At 38.7% G+C, this 23,259-nt stretch overlaps 1 protein-coding gene across 1 annotated transcript in view; it reads left to right on the top strand.

The window, feature by feature from the left end:
* LOC137277761 (focadhesin-like) overlaps positions 1–23,259 on the top strand; it is a 482,967-nt gene that overhangs the window by 296,434 nt on the left and 163,274 nt on the right. The window contains exons 3-5 of the mRNA XM_067809678.1: positions 12,616–12,687; positions 14,105–14,259; positions 19,515–19,616. Coding sequence (XP_067665779.1) covers positions 12,616–12,687; positions 14,105–14,259; positions 19,515–19,616 — 329 coding nt within the window. The remainder of the gene's footprint in view (positions 1–12,615; positions 12,688–14,104; positions 14,260–19,514; positions 19,617–23,259) is intronic.

The raw sequence follows: 23,259 nt of genomic DNA on the forward strand, positions 1-23,259 counted from the left end.
TTTCTGAGACTCTTCCAATATCTGAAAATATCATGTGACTAAGCACATTGTGAATTACCATTAGTCTTACAACAAAGGTTCACACAAAATTGTGAAAAATACAGACAGAAATTTTATTGGCATTATTTACAAGATGCACTTTCAACTTGAGTGAAAAAAACAGTTCTTATGTAATATTTTTTTCAACCCAAAACCAGTATGGAACATAAATCCATGGAATCGCTTGTATAGATGTCTGCCTGTCCTTCAAGGAAGCAAGCGTCACTCTGTCTGCAGAAAGTTTGTGGACATGGTTGTCAAATTCACAACTTTTGGTGCAAGTGGAAGTTATTTTTCATCTGTATGCTGCAGTTTTCATGGAACTTTCGTAACAACAATTATTATAAATTATTTAAGTTGTAAGCTTTGGAAGCAGTTCAGCAGAAGCAGTTCAGCAGTTCAGCTTATACTGCATGTAGTATATTGGCCATGAGGTAAAGCTAGATGGATTTATCCCAGTCTCACTGTAAGATGTGTTACCCAGTGCTTGTACACTCATCTTGTACTGTCTGTAGATGCTCATAGCCAATATTCATGTCTTGTCTTTTCTGTAAGTTAAAACGGCAATGTGGTAAAAACATTCTTTGGTCACATCAAACGATTTGGTGGCGTTACTTTTCAAAGATAATTGTTCATGAATCCTTATCAAATATTCAGGACATCAGAAGTTTAATGATAAGTCAGCTTTTTCTGCTCACAGGTCACACCTGTCATAAACAATTGCAAACGTTCGTCAGTTGTTAACCTGAGCAGCACAGTGGAACATCAGTGTTCAAGAACACAAAGTAACATGACATTGGGTCCTCTAAGTTTCAAGTTTTTGTCTGAATGTCTGAAAATTCACACAACCCATAGAGTATAAATTCAATACACATTTCAAATGAAACATTCCTTATCACTGGCATTGAAATGTGTAACAAGCCTAAAATTTATATACAGCAAACTTATGACGTGTCACATATGACAACTTCAGTCAGATGCATTGTGAAACGTACAGTCAAACACTTTGGCTGGCAGATTGTAGACTTAAACTGTTGGTGAATCTGCCAGATTTGTCAGAAGGTCAGGCACTATTCATGAACAGGGGAACATATGCTAGTTAAGATAGGGAATTGCATTGGACATCATTATTTTCACTTCGCCACCATAAAAGACGTCCAGGCTGCCCCGTGATCAGGTGTTGTGATAAATGACATTCACAATGTTCAAATTATTGTTCTGATTCACTGACGTTCATGTATGTGGCATGTGGTTTCCTGCTCTAGTCCAGACTTCCGCTGGTTCTACGGTGGCAGTCCTCTGAGATACCCAGGTCAGTCTCACAGTCCCTACACCACATTATTTTCCCTACTGCCAAACCCTCCCTGCATTGCTTCAGGCAAGTCTAGATTTCCACCAGGTTCAGGAATCTCTTGTTTCCCTGGAGCTTCTTTTCCCTTTATATGGGTTTATTTGATAAAACCCAAACTATATATTCAGAGACAAAGCAATGTCATAGATTGACTTGGCTTACACCATTCAGACATGATATACTGATTCTGAGAAACCAGTCCTTGTGACAGCCTCTGAAAGACTAGCACCTGACAGGACAATTAAAGTATCATCTTTTGACAAAGACATTGTCTGGGTTTTAATCCTTCCTCTCCAGAGATGTTCAATAATGTCAGCTCCTGTTTGGTCAGTTGAAGAAAGGATCCATAATTGGTAAATAATTACCCAGCTTCCTCCTTGAAGATTGCCTCTGTGGAGAATGAACTCTTTGTGAAATGTTTCCTCAACATTTCATCCCAAACCTGGTACGTGGTACTTGGTTAGAACAAGATAAACAAGGACATGTTGGCTTGGGGTTAGACTAATGGTTAGTTTGTGAATATTAAATTTTTGTTTTAACAAACCACCCTATTTAAATTGAAAAGGAGCCCCAGGCTGACCAGAGATTGCTTTAGAGCCTTGGCACTGCAGGGACGGCTATGTTGTAGGGAAAATTAAATGTGGTTCAGGGTCTTTCAGACAGACTAGGTTGGGGTACCTATGTTGGTTGGGGTACCTATGTTGATTGGGGTACCAATGTTGGTTGGGGTACCTATGATAACCTATGATAACCATCATCATGGGCTGGGGCTGTTAAAATGGCCTTAGTCCAACTAAGAACAATCATATATTCTCACACATGCACACACAGCACATTCTGTGTCAGCACAATATCCCTTGAATACCGTCTCACCATTTCACTTTGCCTCTCCAATTAGCCAAACAGATGCCCTGAACTGATGAGCCATGACCACTTTTCTTAAGAACAACCCAAACAGATAAACCAGCTTCTATTGACCAGAACAGATGTCACCAATACAACAGTTTATTCCCTAAGGCTTCAAAGACCTTCATAGTGTCTCACTGGTTTCCTTGCCTTGTTTATTGCATGCTGTGTAATAAAGAACCAGGTCATAACTACAGTTTTGTTGTAATTTGGTGTTAATATCATTCACATTTACAATATAGCATGGACAAGATTTGCATGTAACTAACCTAGGTCTTTTGTATTTGTTTTACTTTCACTTGGACGGTAAGGATAGCCCAGTGGTTAAAGCATTGCTTGTCATGCCAAAACCAGAGTTTTATTCCCAACAATATGTGGAGCTCATATGTGGGTTCCTCTGCCGTGTTATTGCTGGAATATTGCTATACCCCATTAATACCAACTCACTCACTCTTTTTCTGAGATAAATAGTGAGTGAGTGAGTGAGTTTAGTTTTACGCCGCACTCAGCAATATTACAGCTATATGGCGGCGGTCTCTAAATAATCTAGTCTGGACCAGACAATCCAGTGATCAACAACATGAGCATTGATCTGCGCAATTGGGAACCGATGACACGCGTCAACCAAGTCAGCGAGCCTGACCACCTGATCCCGTTAGTCGCCTCTTACGACAAGCTGAGTCGCCTTTTATGGCAAGCATGGGTTGCTGAAGGCCTATTCTATCCCGGGACCTTCACGGGTCCTGAGATAAATGGAGATTTATAAAATAGCTGTGTATTCGTATGAGCTACCAATTAGCAACAAATAAATACACCTGTAGAAGACATTTATAGGTACAAATCATCCACAAGCAAGACAAAACCAGTATAAACTTATTCTTGAGAAAAGGCAAAAAAACATTTTTCACTGCCCACTTTGCCTGCTGTTGATGCCAAGATCTCTGCATGTTACCAAGTGCAGTCTCCAAGTGTTAGATGTTCTCGTAAGTCAATGTCTTGGACAGAATACTAGACTGAAATAGACATCTGGATAAATGCTGCATGTTGGTCATGTAGGAACCAGATTATTGTCATTCCTGGGATCACAGGCAGAACTAAGCACTGGTTGATCTCACTAAGCTACTTCCCTAAGACTGTTTATATGATGCTAATCAGTGATTAGACCCAGTGATAATCCAGCCTATCCATTGATGTAGATGGTTTACTGTGTGTTTTAGAACACTGAAGCTTGTATTCTTCTTTATTGTCATCATAAACAATGTGATAGAATGTGTGAAGAAACATCAGCAATGAAGAATATAAATTATTTGAAGATATCTTCACAAATTCTGATTTATTGTTGTGTTTATGTGATGGTTGAGAACCTTTTTCTGACTGGTATGCTGCAACATGGTTTTGAGTCCCTAAAGAAGCTGTTTCGGCTTTCCTTAAAGAAAACTATGAAACTATGTAACAATTGTTTGCTAATAGCACATTCATCCTTCATCCTTCAGTGTGTTCACAACACTATTATCTTCTGTCATGACTGACATGAAGATGTAATAAACACACGACTTTGTTATTAGTGCTTCTTGTAAACTTAGTAATACAACAGAATGATTGTGATCAATACATGTATGCCAAACAGTTGTCACACAACTAGTACATGCTTGTTTGTCAGCTTGTTAGCATACATCTTACACAATACTGTTAGGCAGTTTCACCTTCCTGATATCTGATTTTGGAGTTAATGAGTCATTATTGGTCGCAAATGAGTGTGATGTCTTTAGATTGAGCTGAGGAATGTCAGAATGAATTGGCTTATGTCTGCAAATAGAGTGTGTCTTGGCAACATTATCCACCAGTCATTTGTGTCCTGTCCTCTGCATTCTGGGGGCGATGGGGTAGCCTAGTGGTTAAAGCATCTGCTTATCAGGTCGAAAAATGGGGTTTGATTCCCCACATGGATACAGTATGTGAGGCCCGTTTCTGTTGTCCCCTGCCCTGATATTGCTGGAATATTGCTAAAGGTGGCATAAAACCAAACTCACTGACTGTGCATGAGATCACTGCTTTATTATCTGCACAAAATCATGTGTTAATATCTTTGTACGTATGTAAGTCACAAGATTTGTGGACAATGGTATTAGTGTTGAAATTAGTCATATTCGGCTACATATTGTCGTGACATTCATGGTGGAATTGTCAGCACCTTAACTGTGTTGATGGATTTCTTTTACCAAAGTGGTAACCATTGCAGACTTGTAGGTTTCTTGGCACTCACTCACAGTGTTGTTTTTTGGGATTTTTTCAGGTGAACACTTCGTCTCTGTGATGAATGCTACCAGGGGAGATATCATTTGTTAATATTCCAAATATCAATCTAAGATAAGCTAACTATTCATTGAAAACATAGTTTCTTTCAATCCATTCTACCCTGACAAAAATCTTTTGTTCAAATGAAGACACTGTATAAGGTGTTTTAACTCAAAAGGAAACAATGATAGTATTTCATAAACATAGCTTTATGATGTATCTACTTAATATTTCTTTGAATATTATAATCAAGCTAAATATAAAACAGGTATTGGACATCTGGAGTTTTAAGAGGTGGAAGTTTACGACCCTGAATAAAATTATGCATGCCTTGCAGGTTTTTGTCTACACTGCTCATGATTTGTGATGTCAGGTTGTTCATTGTAATGCATAGATGCTATAGTATACAGAAAAGCTGTTTACAGAAAAGCTGTGGCCTCAAAAACTAACAGATTTCTGTCCAAAATGTATTGCTGCACATTCCTTGCATACAGATCTGGAAATCTTCAAACTGTTTCTGTGCATATGATTATTAGAAATTGTTTATTGATAATGACTGACTTTCTAAAAAAAGGTTAGCTTCTTCTGTTATGTGCTGCAAGGTCTACAGGTTGTTCAGCTTGACCTGATAAAGTGAATACTAATGCATTGTGTGACCGTGTCATAACTAGTTGGGTGTGTCTTTGTGAAGAGCTGCGACTTTGTTAGGTGACTGTCAACATGTCTGAACAGCCGAGACAAGATCCCCATTTGACATCTCAATAACAAGAAATCATCAGCAATGTCCCATCTTTCTTATAGCAAATGCAATCAGTAAACAATTAGCAACAGATGTTTTAATGTTTCCGATTCAGGCTTTTAGGCAATGAGCAGCAGCAGTGAATTGGATTCTCAAAGTAACTGACTTTACGTTGTAAAGTAAACCAAACTAGATACCTTACATAAAACATGAAGTGATTGGGTTTTCTTTTTTCAGAAGCATTGTTGTCCGGGACAAAATGTGTAATGAATCCATGTGTACATGCTTCACATAAGCACCACATTAGCAACATTTTCTGCAATTGAAGTGACCTTGAGACGTTTGTGCCATTTGACCTCCCAGATCATGCATATGTAGAGTTGCTCAAGTCAAGATGAACGTGTACCAGCCAGAATCTTGGAATTTCTATATTCAAGACAGACTATTTTCTAATTCTATCTTACAGGAGTTAATGTTATTGTGTAGGGTTCTCTCCCTTGGCCATGTATAGAGCTCAACCTTTGTTCACCTGTGGCGATGGGGTAGCCTAGTGGTTAAAGCATTTGCTCATCAGGGTTCAATTCCCCACATTGGTACAATGTGTAAAGCCCATTTCTGGTGTCCCCTGCCATGATAATGCTGAAATCTTTCTAAAAAAGTTATACTCACTCACTCTCACTGGTCGACCCTGATTAGGAGAGTGGTGTAGCCTTGTGGTGAAATCATTTGCTAGTCAGACAAAGACCTGGGTTCAATTCCCCATCAGGTACAATGTGACATGCCCATTTCTGGTGTCCCTTGCCATGATATTGCTGGAATATTGCCCAAAGTGGCATGAAACCAACCTCATGCTCTCACCACATTGTTCCTGGTTGATTCAGCTCAATACTCGTACTCACACATTTCACGAAAAAGGTAAACATCTGAGACGTTCCACACTTTGGGCTTTCTTACCACAGAGTGAGTGAGTGAGTTTTGTTTTACACCACACTCAGCAATATTACAGCCATATGGTGGCGGTCTGTAAATAATCGAGTCTGGATCAGACAATCCAGTGATCAACAGCATGAGCATCGATCTGCGCAACTGGGAACTGATGACATGTGTCAGCCAAGTCAGCAAGCCTGACCACCCGATCCTGTTAGTTGCTTCTTACGACAAGCATAGATGCCTTTTATGGCAAGCATGGGTTGCTGGAGGCCTCTTCTACCCAAACCTTCACAGGTCTCTTCCCATAGAAGTTCTAAGTTGCCTCAGATCAAACTCAATATCCCAGTAATGTTTGAGACAAAATCCATCCATGATATTCCTTTTTGGAAAGGTTCCAAGAAGTAATTTCTCAGCAAATAGTCAGAAAAACACAAACCATTAAAAAAAAGCAAATTTTTTTCCATGAACTTCTCTCATGAGAAATCAGTGAATAAATAACAATTAAAATGTCACTTCAATTGTCCAACATTCAAAATATAAACAGTTGAAAAAGTATCACCTTGAGGATTCTATTCAGATGTTGTTTTTTGGTCGTAATCCCTAGTGTATGAGGATTAGATTAATGTGATGAACATATGTCTGTATGTTCTGATAAGAAGTAGGAATGGAAGTCACAAGCTTCCATTCTGTCATTTTTAAATCCCTAACAAATAACTAAGATTTTTCACATATCAACCTGTGTGAGAAGATGAGGAAACGTGGTGTATGAAATACAGTGACTTTCTTAGGTGCAATTTCTTAAAGAGAAGCTAGGCTTGAAATGTGCTGTCAGTCAAGGTCACAGTCACAACTTGTCAGAGAGTCAAACCTCTTGCGCTGCTACCACCATCCTCAATATCTCCAGGGTATACGTTCCAATAAATTTCCGCTATGCCCTGGATACATCTATGGCCTGATAATTTTGTAACCTCCCTTGGCTGTCTTTCATCCAATCATGTGTCTTCGCAGGGAGGTAGAGTGTACCAATCACAACTCACTTTTTAAATTTTCTAACCAATTAAACTTGGCAACTCAAACCATGCAAAGGAATCTGAAAGAAGGAATAACAACTCGTGCATAGATGTTTTTGTAAAGTTTTGGACCCGACTATTTGTGTGTATCATTTCCCCAAAATCTACTATCATTGTTGACACTGGCATGCTCGGTTGTAACGATGTCTTAGCTGATTGGCTACTGTGAGAAGCAAAGGGAGGTAATAGAATTATCAAGCCAAGCTAAGGTATAGTGGATATTTATCAGACTGTATACCCTGCTGCCACATACCTGATACTTTTATCTTGAAAACAAATTTAGGTATATGTGACATAATGGAGCTATCATGGATATAATCATTAATAATGTATTTTTGCATAAATTATTATTCCATTACAACTAGTAATTCATGCAAACAAAATTCATTATTAATTATTACTCTGTGATATGATTCTGAATGAAAGAGGGTTGCAGTGATACCATGGTCAAGGGGAACATCAACTATTCTTTGTTCACTAGTCCCGGGTTGAACCTTGGTTGAATCCAGAGATCTATTGAAGCAACTTATGAACCGACCGATGATATGCTTTAGATATGATTTTAATATTTGGTATTTACTGTTGACATCATCTGTTTGTGACTTGCAACTAACACCTTTTTGCATATGCAATACATGTGCAGTGGCACATGCTACATGTGCCCTGCATGTGCACTGCCCACACTCTCTGTCGTATGAAGAACACATGGTTCATACTGATGAACAATCTCATTCTTCAAATTAATTTTTCATAGAACAATCTCATTCTTCAAATTAATTTTTCATAGCGAAGTGGATAAAACTGCCAATCTAATAAGCAAAGGGTTGCAGGTTTGAAACCAAGTACTATATATTGAAATTTTCACTAATTTGATATGACAAAGTCATATCAATCCTCAAAACAAGTAGTAATTGCTGTTGCTGGCTGTTCTGTAGAAAATGAACAGGATTTCATTGAGAATGCCTGTGAAACAGTCTGTGGAGGTTTACCCAGTAAAAAGGAGAACTTGGCAAGACAACAGAGTGATGTCACTGGACGCTGATATGTTTGTCATAAGAATACCACTGCTTGTTGGGTTTGACTGTAGTTTGATGCTGGCAGTGCTGAGCAATATTTAGGAGGTGTCATACAAATTATTTTTTTACATGTTCAACACCACACTCAGCAATATTCCAACTGTATGGTGACAGTCAGTAAATAATCAAATCTGGACCGGACAATCAAGTGAGGGGTTGCTGAAGAACGTTTATAACCAGTCATACACAGTTCCACTCACTTTGAATAAAAGTAATAATATCTATTAGAATAAGTTGGCACATTTATGATAGGCATTCAACCACCCCAGAGTATCTAATCTTATGCTTGATCAGCTCAAACTGAAGGCAAACAAGTGCAAACATCATGATCAGATTGCATTCAAAGTGAGAAATAATTATTGATTCAGCATTACAAAGAAGAGTTATGTTTGTTGACTTTAGCCCCCCAAAGCTTCTTTAATGAACTGTATGTACAAGCTCCTAGCAACCTGCCTGCCCCTACAAGCCCTGTGTGTCACTGGCAGCAAGGCATCAGAGACGTAGGTCTTCTCTACATGGTATGAATGTAGTGAAACATAAAGGTTTTAGAGGAGGCAAGGTGCCCTCAGTGTTATTCTCTGACGTACAAGTTGTGTTAAGCAGTGCAGTTCTGATGCTCTCTTGATAAGATATGGTTGCCTTTACTAACCTTCACATAGGGACTGATGTTTACAACAAATATGAGAGAGTTATTCTCGGCTCAGATCAGATAGTGATGACTTTGTGAGATCTTCATAGTACATCAAAATTAGTAATGAATGTGTAAATGTCTCTGAATCGGTGCTTGAGTCTTCTGTGAACATCTGAAAACTGGCGCAGCTCGGTCTTCTCAAAGATGCTGTCAGTGTTTGTGGAACCACTGCATTCTTCAGTAAGATGTAGCAGTGTTGAATAAATCATCTATTTTTGTATGGAGGATTTTAATCTGATCTGTAAGTCCATATTTACTCCGATGTTTTTTTCATGACATTTTCAAAATCACTTAAAGGATTTGTTTGGATTTTTTTTTGGTTCTTGATGAAAGGATATTTTTAACAGTGGGGTTGTTTTGTCATTTATTTGAAAGGCATTGCATTTAAAAGAAAATAGGCTACTTTTTCAGAATGTTATTGTGGTCATAGGTGACAAACAGCAGCACATTGTGGTTGTGTGTTGTCAGTAACAACTCTAAAGACTGAGTGAAGAGTTGTTGAATGGCAAAAGATCTTGATGCAAGGAGGCTTAACAAGAACAAATATCTTAACCGTTGTCTTGTATATTTAATGCTTAAGCGCCATAAGAAATCATTTCCCTGGCAGATGGATGAATAGTTGTTGGTTGTGTATGTCCCAAATATTATTTTAAAGGGGCTGATTGTTCCCTGTGTCCAGATATGTAATTGGTTTCAAACTGAAATCTTAGAGAGCTTTGCAGTTTCAAAATTAACAATTGTTGACAGACTGATTTAAACTTTCTATGTTTTCAATGGATTTGGGACAATGTGGTGAAGTGGTTAGCATCCTGGCCTCTCTTGACAAAGGCCTGGATTCAAATCCTAGTAGAGACAGCAAACATTCTTCGCCTGGGTCTCATACTTTGATGTGTCCCTGGGCAAGACACTATGTCCACATTGCACTCAGTACACAAAACTGTTTAAAATGGGTATCTGAGAAGCGGGTGTATGAACCTATACTGTTGCATTAAGTGGTTAGTAGTGGCTTTGAAAGTACAATTTCATTAGGGCATTAATGCTCCAGAAAACAGCATTGTGTTTGTTCCGAGACTCAAAAATTAGCATCATTATTATTATTGCTGAAATGTTTTACAGGCAAACACTACCATTTGAATATTTGACCTGACTCAAATGTTTTTCTTCCATTGAAAGTCTGACTTAACAGCATTCAAGTGGCAGTGGGGTAGCTGAGTAGTTAAAAGAGTTTGCTCGTCACGCCAAAGATCAAGGTTCGATTCCCCACATGGGTACAATGTGTAAAGCCCATTTCTGGTGTGCCCCACCATGATATTGTTAAAAGAGTCATAAAACCCAGCTTATTAATTTAAAATGCTAATGAATGAGTGGTATAATGACAAGAGTGATCAGGGTTATGTTTGCTCAGGTCTACGATATTTAAGAAATGCAGTTTGTTCTACCACCATGTATAGTGTAATAAAGCACACTTTCGCCCTGAACTATTATTGTTAAAGCACGAGGACACTTGCATCCGAGTGCTTTAACGTTATAATAGTTCAGGGCGAAAGTGAGCTTTATTACACTATACATGCCGTATTCAATAACTTATTCGTCTAATTTCAATTAATCTATGGCAGAAAACAAACGACTGTGTCTGTGACCTAAATTAAGAATCCTCGCACAGGGCTAACTGACGCTCTGTTCTTTTGACATGTCAGCCCCCTACGTTAAGACAAAGGTTACTAGAAAAATAAATGATGAACAGTTTGGTGATGGTTTATGTTCGGGTTAAATATCTTCTCTAGATCATTTTAATTACATCCGTGATTCTCTTATATGACCGCCTCATTTCCACTACCAACGAAAGTATAGATCAGTACATTCACAGGAAGCTGACAAGTCAAGCGACAAGATTGCATTGTGGGAATGTAAACATTGCCAACATTACCATGTCTCTGTAAGATTTTGAGTTGAACTATGAGACATTTCATCTGTTGGAAAACATAAACGTAATGTTTCCACAATGATGTTAGCTGTGTGGTGCAACTGCAAACCAAGAAATGGGATGTGACGAAGCAGTTTACTGTGGAAGGCTGTTCGAGGCGATGGCAACTGACATGCATCGTGCTGTTGGTTACATTGTGACGTAATGCAAAAAAATTCAATTATGAGGGGCAGACTGGAATGGTGCAGTGACGTCAACACATTGTGACATAATGCAAAAAGTGCAAATAATCATCTGATAAAGTATTTGATATTTCACTGAAGCATCTTAGATTTAATATCAGTCATTGCTCAGTTGACCAAATATGAGTGGTTAGCCTAGGCTTAAGCAGGTGATCAGAAGTAGGGTCATGTCTCAGAAATAGCCATGAGTATTATGGGATAGCTGTAGATCACCTGACCATTGTAAAGTCAATAGGCGAGAAAGAAAATATGTTTAAAGTCTGAGTAGAGGTTTTTACATTCACTCATCTTTAGTAGTTCTAATGAGATAATGACTGTCATATACATTATCAATGGTTGAGTGACTTTTGTGTCATGGTTCTCCTGCACAAGTATGATTTCAATAATTCAGCAGACCGGTTAATTAAGATATTATTAAACAACTCTCCTTCATTCAGCCACAGTCAGCAGACGATCTGAGCTCCAAATAGAAGGAGTTTGTGACAGTGTGATTGATCATAAGATTGTATCATATCCCGACTCCCGATTCGGACTGATTGCCAGACATGTCATTCATCATGTTAGATAGGCTCATTGGGAACTGTACAAGAATTGTACAAGATCATTGCTGACCATGACATCAATCGTGTTCCTTGAAATACTCTGATCACTGATGTGTGCACACTTCATCCTTTTGGTGTCAGTAGGTCCAGAATCAGGAACTGTAACATAGTATTATGTCAGGACCGTTGTTTCAACTTTTTTTATAATATCAAGTTTCTGACTTTTCAAACTGATGAACTTTGAAAAGATTTGATAGACCTGATAACCTGTGGTTTTCTTGGGCTGAGCTGGGTAGCCTGATGGTTAAGGCGTTTTGCTTGTCACACCAAAAATTCAGGTTCTAATTCCCATTTTGGGTACATTGTGTTAACCCATTTCTAGTGTCTCCTGTTATATTTCTGGAATATTGCTAAACAGCACTCACTCACTCACTCACTCACTCACTCACTCACTCACTCACTCACTCACTCACTCACACTCACTCACTCACTCACTCACTCACTCACTCACTCACTCACTCACTCACTCACTCACTCACTCTCACTCACTCACTCACTCACTCACTCACTCACTCACTCACTCACTCACTCACTCACTCACTCACTCACTCTCACTCACTCACTCACTCACTCCAGCCTGAGAGCAGACAAGTGTTAAGTACTGATCACAAGTTGAAAGCAGACTGTTTGGCTTTCACCCTCATGCTGGCTATCATGGACCTGATTATCTGGACAGTGGGTGACAGTAGATCCTTCACCTAGTCTTGTGGCCCATCCTTCTGTTTGCTTCATCTCCTCCTTCTGTTCCAGGCTGTATGGAAGCTGTACTCGGATGTTGTTAAGAAGTCTGGGAAGACCATCATTGATGCATCAACTCCAGAGGTCAGTCACCAACTTCCGCTACTTCACAAAATCTAGTTGACCCTCCACGTCAGTTTGAGCGCTGTGTTTGTGTTGGTCAACTACTTTCTGTGTCATGCTAATTACCTGACACAAGGATCAGTTTCATTCCAACTTGTAGTACACAACAGAAAGTTTGTTCTAATTTAACACAGGATTATTTAGATTTCAGTCACGCCTCTTTTTATATATATACACATTTTTTAAATCGTATGAACATTATTTTTTCAAATTCAAAAGTATGTTTTTAAAAAGCTTTTTACATGTGAAAAACCCAAGCAACACTTCTAAGTTAAAATCTTTACAAGAATACATCCCTGTTCTACGTCATAGCTGAAACTATGAAAGCATGTGTTTTTCAGTCTGAAAAACAATCGTTTTCTGCAAAGAGTTAAATTGTCTGAGAATTTATAATAAATTTAACTGTTTTTTTACCAGTTTTGACAGACTGATACCTGGCATTTCCTTTTTTTGTTTTGATCTCTGCGTCATGAAAGTCAACAAAGGTATTCTTAACTTCATACAAGCAATGCTATCACTGGGAAAGTGCCTATCATTACATATGTTTTCATATTAGTGTATTCTTAAGTGTTTGAAAAGTTTTCTGGATTGTCATTTTTTTTATGAATTGGTCTGATCCCTGAATACAATTCCCAAAACTTCATAGCACAATGCTATTGTAAGCCTGTCATATAGTTTAAAGTTATAAAGATTGTACCTCTATGAATGTCTTGTGGGTCAGGACTCTGATTGTTATTTGATAAATTATGAATTTGATATAAAAAATGGGTCTTGGATCATCCACAGAATTTTGTCCTGGTATGGTTTTAGCAGAATTTCTTTTCCTATACTTTGACATTACTGTCTTGTTCTTCTACACAACACGTTTTGTGGAGGGTATTAAAGTGGACTTCGTCCATGCAAATTCATCTTTTCTGAAACAAAACTTTAAAACTTCAATATTTCTTCTCCAAACTTGGCTCATGGATAGGTCTGGTAAGTTTCTGAATACAATATTTTACACATGTCCATGGCAATAAGTTTGACCTTGACTGAAATTGGTGGTAGTGCTCCTTTCTGGAGTCTTTAATCTAAATTCTTTTGTTGACTAAGGTCCGATCAGTAGCATGGAAAATATACTGTGTATCCTGTATTTTGACATATATTTCAAGTTCCTGAGTTCAGTGCAATACTAGGTATGTAGGCGTATATCATCTTAACAGGACTGGTTTCCATCCTGGCCAAGCTTGGCTGGAATCTCATGGCTCAATCATAGCGCCACCAGTGGCTATTATGAGTTGTCAGTTTCAAGACAAACTGGCGATGACAAGTCAAACCCAACTGACTGTTACAATGTACAATTTGTCTCATTGACTATTTGGAGATTTCATTTGAACAGATCCCTGAACTGAAAGCATTGTGGGACAGCTGTAGCTCACCTGACCGGATCGTGAGTGAGGCAAGTGGTCAGGCTCTGGTCAAACTGGTGGTTGTCAGGAAGGCGGAGTTCACCTATATCATCAATAGTCTGTTGAACATTGTACCATCTGCCAGGTAATCCATGCACCATCTCCTCGGTTTGGGTGTTTGGATGAGTGCGTGAGTGAGTAGATATACCGGCAACCCAGGTAATCCATGCACCATCTCCTCGGTTTGGGTGTTTGGATGAGTGCGTGAGTGAATAGATATACCGGCAACCCAGGTAATCCATGCACCATCTCCTCGGTTTGTGTGTTTGGATGAGTGCGTGAGTGAATAGATATACCGGCAACCCAGGTAATCCATGCACCATCTCCTCGGTTTGTGTGTTTGGATGAGTGCATGAGTGAATAGATATACCGGCAACCCAGGTAATCCATGCACCATCTCCTCGGTTTGGGTGTTTGGATGAGTGCGTGAGTGAATAGATATACCGGCAACCCAGGTAATCCATGCACCATCTCCTCGGTTTGGGTGTTTGGATGAGTGCGTGAGTGAATAGATATACCGGCAACCCAGGTAATCCATGCATCATGATTGAGAGAGAGTGGATATACCTACAAACAATTGGGTAATCCTTGAACCATCTCCACTGTGGGTGGTTGGGTGAGTGAGTGGATATACCTACCATCAATTGGGTAATCCTTGAACCATCTCCTCTTTGGGCAAGTGAGTGAATAGGTGGATGAGTGAGTGAGTGAGTGGGCGAGTGAGTGGATATACCTAGGATCAGTTGGACGATCCTTGACCCATCTCCTCTGTGGGTTGGTGGGGGATGGGTGAGTGAGTGAGTGGATATACCTACCATCATTTGGGTAATCCTTGAACCATCTCCTCTTTGGGCAAGTGAGTGAATAGGTGGATGAGTTACTGAGTGGGTGAGTGAGTGGATATACCTAGGATCAGTTGGACAGTCCTTGACCCATCTCCTCTGTGGGTTGGTTGGGGGTGGGTGAGTGAGTGAGTGGATATACCTAACATCATTTGGGTCATTCATGAACCATCTCCTCTTTGGGCAAGTGAGTGAATAGGTGGATGAGTTACTGAGTGGGTGAGTGAGTGCATAGGTGGATGAGTTACTGAGTGGGTTAGTGAGTGAATAGGTGGATGAGTTACTGAGTGGGTGAGTTAGTTAATAGGTGGAAGAGTTACTGAGTGGGTGAGTGAGTGAATAGGTGGATGAGTTACTGAGTGGGTGAGTTAGTTAATAGGTGGATGAGTTACTGAGTGGGTGAGTGAGTGAATAGGTGGATGAGTTAATGAGTGGGTGAGTGAGTGAATAGGTGGATGAGTTACTGAGTGGGTGAGTGAGTTAATAGGTGGATGAGTTACTGAGTGGGTGAGTTAGTGAATAGGTGGATGAGTTACTGAGTGGGTGAGTTAGTTAATAGGTGGATGAGTTACTGAGTGGGTGAGTGAGTGGATATACCTATCATCAGTTGGGTAATACAACCTTTAAGTGAGTGAGTGAATTGAATATATTCAGGGGCACACACATACATGCAGGCACATACACACACATCTGCAATGTTTTTTGTTATATTTCAAAAGTATTTGAAAGGGGCGAGGAAAAACAATAACTATGCTCTGCTTTTTTTTTCAAAACCTCATGCAAATTATTTCTAAGACCTGTAACAAAACATTTCCAATGAAAACTCATTAGCTAAGTGAAAAGCTTGCACACTCTTTGCTCCTTGATACAATTTGTTCCTTATGCAAGTTGGTTTGCTATTAAAAGGTCATCACGTCTTGATAATCACAGGTAATGAATTTAAAGTGTAAACATCCTTTCGTTAACAAAGAATTACCAAGGACAAATTGATGGTTGTATCACATAAGCTATGAATGCCTCATTGTATGACTTATAGCCCTATTACTGGATAAGAACTGGCACTGGCATTTCTATGGAAACATACAATATGATCAATCATGTCATACACTTCAACTATTTTTATCAATATTTTTGTTATAAAATGTAAATTTCATTGGCTCTGAAAATAAAAAAGTTCTGAACAATTATTTTCTATTTGTATTGATTTTTGTCTAATGGGCAGTAGGGAAGAATTAAACGTCAAAATGTCAAGGTTTGTTTGAGGCTGACTCTTTAAAACTCCCTAAATGTGAAAGAAATATTGATTCAATTGATTACAAAATCCTTTTTTTAATCACTGTTGCAAAAGATATATTTAGGACTTATCAAAGAAAGCATTAATACATTAAAAACACCTTATTGGCATCACAAGTATTATTTTAAGATTATGATTAATTTAGTTTTATCTTTGATGCCTACTGATTATATGGTGACTGTACGTTGACAAGACCCATGATGACCTTTACCAGTTTTGTGTTGATTGTCATTCTTGATATGTGTGACCCATAAAGATCTGGATTAGAAATGATCTTCAGTAGCTCATGCTTGTCTTAAAAGGCAGCTAATGGGATTGGGTGGTCAGGCCGCTGACTTAGTTGACATATGTCATATAGCTGGAATACTGCTGAGTGTGGTGGTAAACAACAAACAACAACGTTCATTTACAGACCAAAATGCTGTAAAGGTTTGATATGTTTGTATAAGGCTCGCTCGCTCACTCACTCACTCACTCACTCACTCACTTTTGGTATGAAAACACACTTGTTTGGTTGTTGTTTGATAATGGCACTTTAAACAATATTCCATGTATATGGCAGTGGTCTGTAAATAATCAAGTTTGGAGTAGCAGTTCTGTGTCATGGAAATAAGCCTCTCTCTGACTTACATGACTTTTTTTGACGTACATGGCTGAATAAAGAAAAACATTAAATGAAGCAGTTCATTACATAATACACATGTATTGTCACATAAACTGTTTACATCACGCTGTATAATGTGTGAAGTATCATCAAAATCCACATAAAAGTTAACTCTATAGCGTTTCAGTCATAAGTTTAATTGCCTGGAGAAACAGGGTTGTATAGATTTCAGTGTCTCAATCATCACTCTGGTTTCAAAACTCTACCAAGCCTTTTCATGTTGACAGTCTAACTGTAATAAAACCTATATAATTTCCCGAGCAATACCACCATTTAAATACCACTGAAGGTTCATGTTGCAAGCTAGCTGTATTGATATTGCCGTCTGCCTTCCGCAACACTCACTGTGGGGATCTGTCGTGATATCTATTCAACACCATCATTGAACAGAATATTTGTTGTAAAAGAGTGCTGACGTCAAAGGAAAGGAAGAAAATCTGAACCAACTATGATAGAAAGGGTGCTGTGCATGTTTCAATCAAATTGTATCATTGTAGCTCTGTTTTTGATTACTTGAGTCTTAATAAAGTTGTTGTGCTCACTAGCTTCCATTGCTATGATCAGAAAGACATTTAAGTTTGTGTTTCATTTGAGATAAGGGATCCTGACAGAGACAGTGGGGTAAAACACTGGTTATCTGTATTTAGAAGTTTCTGGTGATATAACAGGCAATAAATTAAACATTACACAATTCACACTTGACACAATTAAACCTCTGAGAATGCTTGGAAGCCATTAAAACCAGGACAGTTATCTGTTTAAGGACAGAAAGAAAGGATACTGGTGGGCGCATGCAAAGCCTGATCTGCATGGCTGTGTTATCTTTCTCAACTGACATTTCTTCATGTTTCTTTAAAAGTCTGGATTCATTGTTATAATAGTTTCCAACGTTTTGCAGTATCTTGTGATAAGTTTTTTCAAAATGAAAATAGAGTTGCCTACCTGATGTTTTGCAATATCTTGTGGTAAGATTATCAAAATGAGAATAGAGTTGCCTACCTGATGTTTTGCAATATCTTGTGGTAAGATTATCAAAATGAGAATAGAGTTGCCTACCTAACGTTTTGCAATATCTTGTGATAAGTTTTTTCAAAATGAGAATAGAGTTGCCTACCTGATGTTTTGCAATATCTTGTGGTAAGACTATCAAAATGAGAATAGAGTTGCCTACCTAACGTTTTGCAGTATCTTGTGGTAAGACTTTCAAAATGAGAATAGAGTTGCCTACCTAAAGTTTTGCAATATCTTGTGGTAAGACTTTCAAAATGAGAATAGAGTTGCCTACCTAACGTTTTGCAATATCTTGTGATAATTTTTTTCAAAATGAGAATAGAGTTGCCTACCTGATGTTTTGCAATATCTTGTGGTAAGACTATCAAAATGAGAATAGAGTTGCCTAACTAACGTTTTGCAGTATCTTGTGGTAAGACTTTCAAAATGAGAATAGAGTTGCCTACCTAACGTTTTGCAATATCTTGTGATAAGTTTTTTCAAAATGAGAATAGAGTTGCCTACCTGATGTTTTGCAATATCTTGTGGTAAGACTATCAAAATGAGAGTAGAGTTGCCTACCTAAAGTTTTGCAGTATCTTGTGGTAAGACTTTCAAAATGAGAATAGAGTTGCCTACCTAACGTTTTGCAATATCTTGTGATAAGTTTTTTCAAAATGAGAATAGAGTTGCCTACCTGATGTTTTGCAATATCTTGTGGTAAGACTATCAAAATGAGAATAGAGTTGCCTACCTAACGTTTAGCAGTATCTTGTGGTAAGACTTTCAAAATGAGAATAGAGTTGCCTACCTAACGTTTTGCAATATCTTGTGATAAGTTTTTTCAAAATGAGAATAGAGTTGCCTACCTGATGTTTTGCAATATCTTGTGGTAAGACTATCAAAATGAGAATAGAGTTGCCTACCTAAAGTTTTGCAGTATCTTGTGGTAAGACTTTCAAAATGAGAATAGAGTTGCCTACCTAACGTTTTGCAATATCTTGTGATAAGTTTTTTCAAAATGAGAATAGAGTTGCCTACCTAACGTTTTGCAATATCTTGTGGTAAGACTATCAAAATGAGAGTAGAGTTGCCTACCTAACGTTTTGCAGTATCTTGTGGTAAGACTTTCAAAATGAGAATAGAGTTGCCTAGCTGATGTTTTGCAATATCTTGTGGTAAGACTATCAAAATGAGAATAGAGTTGCCTACCTAAAGTTTTGCAATATCTTGTGGTAAGACTTTCAAAATGAGAATAGAGTTGCCTACCTAACGTTTTGCAATATCTTGTGGTAAGACTTTCAAAATGAAAATAGAGTTGCCTACCTAACGTTTTGCAATATCTTGTGATAAGTTTTTCCAAAATAGCATAGAAATACCAATCTTTCCCAACTGAACCAACGGCTTTTCCATCAAGAGTCAAGTATGGTTTTGAATATTTTTGAGCTTGTAGTCAATTCATAAACTAAAGTGGATGAAAAACAGTTATGTCAGACATTAGTGTGCCTTCAAAGACAGTTTTGTTGCATGGTTGTTGTTTTGGGTTACAGAAGTCTGCAAGGTGTTGTTCCTGCTATATCCCAGCTTTTGACCTTACAAGCCGAGGCAGTCATTGAGGCCAAGCAGAGCTACGAGTGTCCATATTCAATCAGGTAATACATCTCTGTAATATGTGCCACTACAGTCAGGTACCGATTCTATAGGTACTACCACTTTGTCAAACATGGTGCCATTTTACCTTATGGGAGTGGTTCTTCAATATAGTGTCAGTATTTAGAACCACTTCCTGAAACGGTGTACCATATTACCTCAAGGGAGTGCTTCTTCAACACAGAATCAAGATCCGTGACTGCTTTATCAAGCAGGGAATGTCATTATCTCATTATTTTATCATTATATTATATGATTTAATCTTCGTTTGTATCAGGTGAGCTCACTTCAACAACTGAAGACACCGAAACGTAATTGCCCAAGGTTTCTTATTTCAGATTCAGAGTTCAAATCATCTGATACTGCGTCTCGCCAATACGATTATCCACAACAGAGTGTCTTTTCATTGGTGAATTAAAATCCATGACCAGCCTTGTCAAACATGTTAAAATATCAGCCCCAACAGAGTGCCTTTCCACTGCTGATTTAGAAGCCACAACCCCTTACTCTCACAGGGTACCTCATTACTGCTTTGTTTTAGCATTTGACACCAAAACATAACTGCTCAAATTTTTTTTTGTTAGAGTCACAGTTCAGGTCATTTCATGATACAACTTGTCTATACAATCAGCCATTTGCCACGCCTGACGTCAGACAGGGATATCAGATCCCCTTGTACACTTGGAGAGGTGCAAAGGGACCCTGGTGATCCTTCAAAGGAGTTCCCACAAGTGTAACATGTGTGGAGAAAGTGACAACATGAAGTGGGCTTGAGCACACAATAGATACATGATCTGGTTGTGAAAACATCAATTCTGATATTTAAGGCACTGATGCTGAAACAAGATGCAGTGCTGTGGTGTTGATGATGTTGATGGTAGGATAGTAAACCTGCCTGTCATGTAAATGTGAAATTTCAACATTTTTAATGAAAAGGTAACTCTCTTTGACTTCTTGTAGTCTGATGATGAATGATAGCCAATAATCTTTAGAAGGCATGTCGATGTCTCGATGTCTGACAAAAAGAACCACATTGAAAGTGTGAACCACAACTCTTTCTGTGTTTCAAGTCACCAACCTGATGCAAGCATGACCACTTCACTTCAATTGGCTAATCCATAAAAATGAAAAACATTTCACTTTAATCAAATTGCCAAGATGACAAAATCATTGAAAAACATTTCACTTTAATCAAATTGCCAAGATGACAAAATCAGTCACGTTTCTCTCCATCAAGGAGCTGTTTTGTTGTTTACCACAGATGTCTGAGATCAAAGCCTTGCTCAGACACTCCCACCCCCAAGGGACAACAAGTGTCAGCCCCACGTGAGACAAGTATTCTCCCCACATCCCCTCCCTGCAGGGAGACCGGCTTACATGCACTTGTACATAATTCCATGTCTACAGATATAGGTTGTCTCACAGTGGACCTGCCATCACTGGGGATGTGTATTGCTGAGATGTATAGTCAGTGTATGATTACCATACACGGCATCCCAGTAGAGATGTGACAATTTCTTGATGTTTGTGGCCTGGATTTTTCTGTTGTTGGTTCATTTCATTTTCGAAATGTATCATGTCCCATTAGGTATATTTGTCTTCATGTTTTGTCGTATTGATGACGCATGTTAGGGGTGAAGGTGATTCTCAAGGTTATTATACATCTCAATCGTCAACACCAAGGAATAATCAGTCCCTGTTTTCTGCCAAAACACATTCCATTTGGCATAAAAGCCCACATGTCTTTAAGATAATAATAAGATGGATCTATGATGTCAGCAGGTGTTTGGGAAAAAGGTAAACATCATCATCAACCTCATTGTCGTTGTCATTATCATCATCAAAATATGTAGTGACAGTTCTAGACCAAAAAGTTCTGCTCAGTAGCACTCTTTGAGCAACTCTGTGTGTTTTCTTAAACCTCCATGTCTTCAGTTTAGATTTGAAAATATTCAGGTGGTTAACCGTGCTGTACAAAATGTTCTAAATGTATGTCGACATTTCTGTGTTTGCAGAGAAAAAAATGTCATTGCTCAACCCTGAATAATCAAGCATATCTTCCCTTAAGGTTTTCAGCTTGTCCTAGTCCAAGGATAATAATTTGGTTACATTAACATAAATGATTGCTCAGTATAGGATGACCTATAGATGACTAAGTTTCTACATGTCATCCTTTCTTATGTAGCTTTACATACATGAAGCAACATCTGTGACAGGAGCATACCTGATGTTCTTCGGGGGCATATTGAAGTTGGTGTTCATGAGACAAGATGTTATGGACGTCACTGTCTTCTATATTCTATACACCATGATTCTGGGTTTTTCTCGTTCATTAGGTGAATGGCACAGGGCAAGGAAAGGCCCAGAAATGTTGTGTAGAGAACAAAGAAGTTGACATCCATATTGTTTAGTCTTATACAGGAATGTATCTGTTGTAGAGATAGACCCTATTACACTGTCTGGAACCAGGTAGACTGAAAAGAGAGTGAAGTTTGTGCAGTGTGTGTCCAGCATGTAGCGTTATTGTAGTCATTCACCAACTGGGGGCCTTAATGGGCACAAATGTGTTGTTGGACCAGTGTGAGGAACAAGTGAATGTGTCTAAAGAGAACACTGCAACCACTGGACCGCTGAACTTTACCTACTTCACACAACATGGGAATTCAGTTCAAAGAGGCCCTAGTACTTCTTGTTTGTTAGAACTGACTGATATAGATGGGGATTCAAGGTCAAAATGATCCCTGGACCGCCTGCATGTAAGAGTTGACTGTTGTTGTTGGGGACTTGAGGTCAAGATCATCCCTGGACCTCCTGCTTGTAAAAGTTGCCTGTTGTTGTTGTTGTTGGTGACTTGAGGTCAAGATCATCCCTGGACCTCCTGCTTGTAAAAGTTGCTAGTGCACTTGGGAACTTCAGGTCAATTTGATCCCTGGACCTCCAGTTTTTAAGAGTTGACTGTTGTTAGGACTTGAGGTCAATTTGATCCCTGGACCTCCTGCCAGTAAGTTTTGACTGACTCCATAATTTACTGGCAGCCATATCTCAAATCATGTTGACAATGTTGTTAAACAGTGTTGACTGACCAACTCAGTGAGTGAGTGAGTAGGTGAATTAGGATTTAACACAGCTGTAAACAGTATTATCGTTGTTCAGTTATATCACCTCGAGTCGGTTTGAGGTGGGAAGACAGCTAAGCAAGGGTGCAAGTCTCCAATATTTTGCCATCTTGATGAAACCCATGAGTCCAATTATGATGTTGACTATTCTGTCATGAATATCTGGGTTGATGGGGTAGCCTTGTGGTTAAAGCACATGCCGAGTTCAATTCCCCATATGGGTGCAATGTAGTGTCCCTTGCAGTCATATTTCATGTATTATGTAAGTTGTGGAAATAAAGATGACTGACTGACTGACTCTCAGTCACTTGTGAATGTCATATGTGACTGGTAACAATTATTTTCAGCTCGAATGCCATTTCCCCAACCTTTAGGAATTTATTTGTGCACTGAATCAAGCATAATTTTGTATGTATAATTATGTTTCAAACTCCATGCCACAAGAACTCATGATATGATCCTGAACACTCCTGGTGGAATGTGGCTAGTAGGGTCAGAATGGTGCTGACAGTCAAAAAAAACATGACTG

This window comes from Haliotis asinina, chromosome 3, assembly GCF_037392515.1.
Source record: "Haliotis asinina isolate JCU_RB_2024 chromosome 3, JCU_Hal_asi_v2, whole genome shotgun sequence".
In the NCBI taxonomy this organism is placed as follows: Eukaryota; Metazoa; Mollusca; class Gastropoda; order Lepetellida; family Haliotidae; genus Haliotis; species Haliotis asinina.